Genomic DNA, 7,996 nt, shown 5'->3' with positions numbered 1-7,996 from the left:
TTAAACCTTATTTTCAATAAGCAATCCTGAAAAATATTTGGGGTGCTTAACTTTTTTCCAGGTGTATATAATTTCTGTGTTTTATGTGAGATTTAAAATAGTTTATTCCATTGAGTGGGAGATTATTTGTTTTGTCACTCTTGACCACCCAAAATATTTCTTTTGATCACTAACTCTGTTTCTTAAGTGTAAACTGTTTTCTCTATCAGTAAGTCTATTTCCATAAAATGAATTGTGCTTAATTAGATAAAGAAACAACACATTTGAATGTATAGTTTCTTTGTGTAGCAAGTTACTTTTATAAATGCCTGCACAAAAGTATCATAGGATACATGAACCTATTTTGCAGTACTCAAACCTTACCATTCTACTGAATCAAATTCTAAAATAATCATAAGTTACTTCTTGTGGAATATTTGTCTATAAGAAAATAACTTACTAAACATTCATGAAAATTTCTTTAACTTGTTACTATATGTTCATGAAAATTTCTTTAAAAAATTAAATTCATTTTTCCATAGCTGCAGTTAATGTTTCACCTGCAGTCATAGGTGGACTTCCATTCACTACTCCTATTAATCTGCCAGGCATGCCTCCTATCACAGTTAGTGCCACCCTGCCTCCTGATGCTTTGTCGGGCATTGTCACCTCTGTGGCCGGGAAACCAGCAGGATTAGGTAAATCTTTATTATTTGCCATATAACAAAGCAAGTATAATGTTGTAGTTTTGAATGTCCTAATTATTCTAGGAATGTCGTAATTTAGTTTCTTCTAGAAAAAAGTTGTGATTTCCGACTAGTATGTTGGTATTTGTGACTGTTTCAAAAACACAGTATTTGTGAAAGAAGATTTTGAACTGAACATCTTCTTGTAATTGATAATTGTGTAGCATTATCATTGAATTCTGTACAATAATTTCTTTGTTTATAATATTTCTTTTATAGTTTCTATTTTTAACTTATGACTGGGATTCAGTTATGTTTAGCATAACAAACACCTGAATAAAAACAAAAATGCTGGGATCTCCTTGGTATCACAGTTTCTTAAGTTTTATTTTCAATAAAAAAAATTATTTCAACTTTATCATTTTAAGGAGTTAAGATAATTTTTTATTTTTATTTGCTTCTTTCAAAAGTGAAATCTGTTATTCAGATATGCTATGAGATTTTATAATTATTTGTTTGTTTGTTTGAGGATGTGATCTATCAGTAAAATACCTCACAAGAGAAATTGTTACTTGAGATACTTGTGCTAATGGTTGAATTTTTACATTCGTGAGTGCATTATTCTGTTTGAGATCTTTGTATAAAGCAGATAGGAATACTTTTTCAGTAAATATTGGAGTAATTATGAGTAATTTAAAAATATTTTATGTACTAAGTTAACAGAAATTAGAAACAAACACTGTTTCAGTAACAATTCTTGGACTGCATATGTGTATGTGTACATACATATCAGAAATGTGTTTTGGTAGTAATTACTAGGCATTAAATCATGCTAAGTGTAAGGTTCTATTTAGACACTAGAATGCTAATCACATTTCCAGACTTAACCTAAATGAACATTGAGGACAATTTCCTGTGTTTGGTTGCTTGACTTCCTTTTAACTTTATATCTGTGGTGAATCTGAAAGCCTTGTACGAGTCAGAATTGTCTTTTAGTAATTAAGTCAGTGAATCAATTTCATGAACATCAATGGAAGTTAAGACTTTTTATTTACATTACCTTTTGACTTATTTTAAATTCTATTAAAAAATAAATTTAAAAATGTGATCGAGAAGTGTCAACCTCAGTAACTTGTGTTTGTCTATCGTATATATTGCAAAGCCTTGTTTTATATCCATCATGTAATTTGTTTTAAACTTTTGTCACAAAAATGTAATTTTGTAAATTTTGTTTTTAGTGCTATACTAAATACTTTGCAAATAATTTCATAAAAACTTATCTAAAAAAAATTGGACATTTTTCATCAGCATCCTTTTCTACTCTCACGGTTTTGAGTCTGTTATGCACTTGCCCAGTAATTTTCTGCTATGTTGGTAGTGAATGACTGTGATGTATATTTAGATACAGTATAGAAAAGTTATTTAAATTTTAGTGCATTAGTAGGACCATAATGCAACACTTTTAGTATAAAGCATCGTATCTAACACACGCATGCACAAAAATTATTTTCCTTTTATTTTTCATTAGATTAATGAAAACGTTAGTAACAATTTTTAAGAGTTTCTTTCCTTTGAGAAGGAAATAGTAATAAGACCTTATATTATTCTTAACTAGTTTGAATTATTATTGGATTTTATTGTGAAAATTAATTTGTATAACGTATGATTTATTGTGTATTCTTATTTTAATTTGTTTTCATATTTTGGCATAATAGGTTTTCTAGAATTACTTGAGCATGGTACGAGATGCAAACAAAAAACATTCTAGACATGCCAAGTTGATAAAACGTGGTGAATTACATAATATTTTCCATTCTATATCAGTATATTTAGTTTATTAAAACTAAAAGGAATCCCAAGATGAGCTCATAGATGAAACTTTTAAAGGAATTACTATGCACCAAATAGTCCCAGCATCAGGAACAATGAAAAGTATAGTAACAACAACAAAAAAAAAGTAGTTTTACAGCTTTCTGTCTTATGCAAAATTAACTGTCTTTTGCATTTTCCTTTTAAATTATTTGATTTAATTTTCCACTTTAGAATTCCTTATTTTCTAGATTATCAAGAAACCAATACAACAGTTATTGGAGGAGCAATTTCAACATCGCAAGGAATGGCTGCACCACAACATCTGTAAATTTTGTTTATATTTTGCTTGATAGTATTGGAGTCTGCTGCACAACATGCAAACCCCTTACTGTATTAGAGACAAATACATTTTGTTTGAACTTCTTCACTGATCACTTCCCTTCATATTATATCTTATTGTTGCCACTGTTTGCAGGGCTTATAAAAAAAAATTTGATGCAACACAGAACGATTTTATATCTGCTTCAGATGTGGGATTTGAATTTTGTAAAGATGATCTGTGGTTTTAAACTATCATTCTGTTATTAAAGTATTTATTATGGGAAAAAAGTTAAATATAGTGATTTTTTTTCTATTCTCTTCAACTAAAAAGTATTTGCAAAATGGTTCTCTACTCATCGACGTCCATATTAAACTTATAATAAATCTCCAGCCTAACACAAGATAGGGATACATGAAAAAAAATGTATTTCACAAATTAAAATCCTCAGTACTAAGTTCTAGAACATCACCTAAACGTTTCAAGAGAAATAACGAGTCCAGTAGATAATGAAAAGTTTTTTTTCTTTCTGGTTATAGTAGTACAACTTTTTTGTATTGTTACATGCAATACTTTCAGCAAGAGACCTCAAAACTTACTTTGTGTAGTTAATGCTGATATTCATATTCTTTTGAGAGTTTAATATAAAATCATCAGTTTGTAAAATGAATTTAATGCTGTACAATTCCACTCTTTTAGTTTAACTCACTAACAGCCATTTCAGTAAGTTTGTATCATTTATTGTAACTGGTTGATTTAAACAATTAGATCGTTTTCATGAAGTTTCATAGTAAAAATAATTCTTCCTGCAAGGTATAATTGTTTGTACAAGTAATTTCAACTTGAAGTTAAAAGGCTTAATGTACTTTGAACGTGAAATCATGGTAGTTAATATTAAATTACATGCCTATATTATAAATGTCTTCTGAAAAATTCAATCTTTGGTCAGTCATCTATTTTGTGTAAGTAGATGTCACTGCTAGCTCAGTTAGGATGTGGTTTTAAAAATATATATGAATTCCTAACTTTACACTTTGCAGAAATTGTATACCTTGGAAAATATAAATTCTAATGTAGTTGTTTGATAACATTAAATGCATCAATTCATAATCTTGAAGTTCTTTAATTATGTTTCCATATCAAGCAGATATTTACGTTACTCATACATTCATAGTAAGTGTTGAATTTGAATTATTATAAAATTCAGTGAGCCACAAACTAGACACTTCCTAGTAAATGGTCAAATTCATCTGATACACGTGTGATCACTACTGTGATAGGAGATAGATTTAAATAGTTTAACTTTGTGTGATACTGAAGGTTCTTTAACTTTATCTGATGAGTACTTTCATAGTGAACACACATATTACTTGGCTTCATAAAAAGAACAACTCTAATATTATCTGACTTGATATTACAGGTATTAATTTTAGTAGAAAGTCACCGAAGCAGACCAATTTGATGTAACGTATAAGAAAAGTTTGCCTTGAGTTTCTATTGTGTTTGTATGTTACATTCTTTCTTCTCTTAGCAGGTTATCCTAAGTCCTCTGTTTCTTCTGTGGTTGATGTGAGTTCTTTCTCTCCTGTTTCCATAACAACTCTGTCTCCTCCTGCAGGCCTTCCTGACTATAACACCTTGGGCTTTTCTTCTATCTCTTCAGTACATGCTACAGGGACTGACTAACACTAGAGACATTTGTTGTGATGGTTAGCAAACAGCTAATCCTCAGAAATAAAAAAAAAATGGAAGATTTAGAATTTGAAGTTCCACAAATCAACAGTGACTTTCCAATTTCTAAAAATTGAAAGATTGTTTAGATTTTAAATAAGTCAGTGTTACTCAAGACTTATTTTTTGAAAAAAAAAGTTGCCTTTTATTTTTTATTATTATTATTACTTACTGCATTTGAAGGTAACTGAACAAAGAACCCAATCTATTTTTTATTTCTGCATTCAAAGTAATTGATGGTATATAGAACCATGTGAATGAAGTTAATCTAAAGCAGGGATTCCCAAACTTTCTTGGCTCAGGACACTTGACATTCTGACTGATAATATCCACCTAATTGATCTAAAAAATGTAACTTACTTTCATGTATGTTGCCTATTTTTTTCTCCTTAAAATCATCCCTATTTACTTTTATAATAGAACTTACTATTAACATGGGCAGTTTTGAAATGTTAGAATAATTTGTGAGGGAGTATTTTGTAAGTGCTGTGACCCTCTTGAAACTATATAATTATTACAGCCCCCAGTTTGAGAATCCCTGGTCTCAAGTACCTCAAATACTTATTTGAATGTGTTTTGGTTTTCTGCTTTGCTATTATTATTTGTACTAATATCGTCAAATTGTAAGTGCCATTGCCATAATTTTTCTTTAAATATGATTATGTAAATGTTTTAGTTAAAAATTTCAAGCTGAATAATTTCCCTCTTTGGCATCTGTTGCATATGCAGATGTAACAAATAGTTTTAAAGGGGAAAGAGCAGCTATAAAAAAACTAACAAAGACTAGAATGGTGAGGTTTTTTAAGATGTATCAATTATTTGAAAAATAAAAGCACAGAAACTTGGGGTGGTAGGTGTATTATAAAAACCTCTTGAAGAAAAAAAAAAGAATTGCCAGCAGCACACAACCACGTTTAGCAAATAAAATAATAAAAGTTGATTGAAAAAATATAATGAAAATAATTAAGTATGAAGCAAAATGTACATGTTTTAGAGAATGATTTAGTGACTGTATGAAAATAAAATTTGAAAACCAAACTAAAAATCTTGTTTTGTGTTTGTGCATCATTACAACTCCAAATGACACTATTGGTTTCCTATGTATTATGAAAAGTGCCTATTAAATATGTTCTGATTACATTCACTAACCCAAGTTGCAAAGAATTAGCAGTAATTGTGCATGCATGTATTCTTGGATATAATGGTCACTTTCAGTGCATTCTTGTTCAATCATATAAAATTACTTTAAACATCACAAATTATCAATTCAAAATGAAGTATTTGTTTTTTTAATATATATTTAGGAAGTTAGTAATATTTGAATAGTCCAATATTCCACTCTCTTGTATTATATAAATTTTATAGAGGTTTCCAGATTAGAAGTCATGTTCCAGAATAACTTGTGTATTGTGTTTTTTTGTTGTTGTTCTATTTAAAATCAAGTAACTAACACAATTCTTATATTTTTTAACTATTTCAGAGGATTAATTTAATACGTGTAATCAATGCTCGTTAATAAGAAAACATATATACGAAAAACAAAGTAATTCAAAATTTGCATTCCATGTTTCAAATGCAGTTGATAATTCTAAAGATGTTCTTTTATTTTAAATACTTGAATTACGACTGTCTTTAGTTTATATACAGTGACAATACAGTAAATTTGGCATCCATATTTAAAAAGATGACATTATAAAATGAAAATTTCTAAGATACTACTGTGACAGTACCCAGGGTGGACAAGTTATCTAGTTCTTTGGTTTACAGTTTTGGTCTGAAAGGGTGTAGAATTTGTAAAATATGATATGCTTTACTGTTTTAAATTCTTATGAAAAGAAATTTCTATTAGCTTTAGACCACAGAGTAATATCTGTGTGGTTACATTTGGTAATATTATGGTCTAGCATTAAAAAAAGTCAAGTTCACAGTGATCAGTAATGTTCTGCCCGAGTCAGTACTTTCTCCTTGATCGTGTCCTTGTGGTAAGTCTGAGGGAAAACAATTATGACTATTATTCTCTGATCACATGAATTGTGTCTGTAAACAGTAGTATTCCAAATCTAGTATTTTTAAAAGAAGTCAAATATAAGCACCTTGTAGAAACTCGATGTACGTCTTGCAAATATCCTCACTACAACCTTAATAAAACATGCCACAAGATTCTAAGGTGTTTATTTGTCCCCTAGTTTTGCAGTGGTAAGTCTGAGGGTTTATAATGCTAAAACCCATGTTTCAGTACCATTTGGGTAGCTTAACATTAAAAAAAAGATTTTTTTCAGAACAAATCAGTTTCAGAGAAGAAGTAAAACCTAGAAATGTCCTATTCAATTGCAACTAGAATTGCACTCTCAATTTTTAATTAACATAGTTCATTCTACATAAGAAAAAACGTTAATTTTTCATTGACTATACTAGTACAAATTTATTATAATACTAATTCCAAAATACGTTTGAACAGAAAATAACTTTGTGATGACTTGAATTAACAATGCACTTTTGTGGTGGTCACTGCTACTTTATTATGAGGATATTAACTTATTCCTAGGTTTAAGAGTTATCATGATATGATTACACTGTATAAGAAGTATTTTTTTATTCTGTTTAATGGATTAAGTTTTAAAGTTTTTTCTGTTTCATAGTTATATTAAAAACATGGCAAAGTTTAAATAAAAATGGTAAAAACAATGAAGAACCTAAGTATTGATAAATGATAGGAAAATTGTTTACTCATTGATTTTGAAGCAAAACAAAGTATACGTATTTATATATAAAATACGTATTACTGTAATTATTTTCAAACTTGGTATGAATGGGTATTTTGCAACACATAATGCTTAATGTGAAAATTTCCATGAAAGTTTAAATAAAGAAGTCATGTAATTTGAATATGAGATATGATTTTATGAAGTAATTTCAACTTTGTAAATGTAAGCAAAAATAAAATAACTTTTCAGTTTAGCTGAAATAGATATAGCACTATTTCTGACATTGCTTTTCAGTTGGCAAAATGTTCCGTCATTTATATCATCTTTTAACTACTGTTTAAGTTTTTCAAACAAAATTTTGTTCAGTAAATTTATGTAATGAGCCAAACAAAAGATAAAGACTGTACACAACTTTAAAAGAACATCACTCCTGAAATACTATGCAAATCAAGTGGTACATTAAAAAAAATGATGAAAGCTAAGTACTATAATGCATTACATCTTCCACCAAGTTATTACCCAGAACTTTTTCAAGTAATACAGTTTAACTTTTCTATTTTTTTTTATCAGTCTTTGATTGAACTTTAGATTTTGTAGTGTACTGTGTTTTTAGGTCTAATAGACCCTATGCACATGACGTCATGCATACATTACCAGGAAGCCGAAAAGTAAACACTGCCACTTTGGACATAACAGAGACACAATTTAGTAACCACAATGTAGTTGAGGATATTGGAATTTGAGATCAAGTATTTGAAACGACT

At 29.0% G+C, this 7,996-nt stretch overlaps 1 protein-coding gene across 5 annotated transcripts in view; it reads left to right on the top strand.

The window, feature by feature from the left end:
- LOC106458866 (Golgi reassembly-stacking protein 2-like) overlaps positions 1–7,996 on the top strand; it is a 32,361-nt gene that overhangs the window by 19,465 nt on the left and 4,900 nt on the right. Inside the window, exons 9-11 of one of the 5 annotated variants that reach the window (XM_022385241.1) lie at positions 522–677; positions 2,726–2,801; positions 4,328–4,664. In XM_022385241.1, the coding sequence (XP_022240949.1) occupies positions 522–677; positions 2,726–2,801; positions 4,328–4,340 (245 nt within the window). In that variant the 3' untranslated portion in view covers positions 4,341–4,664. Of the gene's footprint in view, positions 1–521; positions 678–2,725; positions 2,802–4,327; positions 4,665–7,996 lie in introns of those variants that run through there. The other 4 variants (XM_013918433.2, XM_013918441.2, XM_013918426.2 and 1 more) reach the window with 4 other exon arrangements.

This window comes from Limulus polyphemus, unplaced genomic scaffold (assembly GCF_000517525.1).
Source record: "Limulus polyphemus unplaced genomic scaffold, Limulus_polyphemus-2.1.2 Scaffold24, whole genome shotgun sequence".
NCBI classification, from domain to species: Eukaryota; Metazoa; Arthropoda; class Merostomata; order Xiphosura; family Limulidae; genus Limulus; species Limulus polyphemus.
The sequence above is the reverse complement of the archived record's forward strand: the minus strand, read 5'-3'. Positions and strand labels throughout refer to the sequence as shown.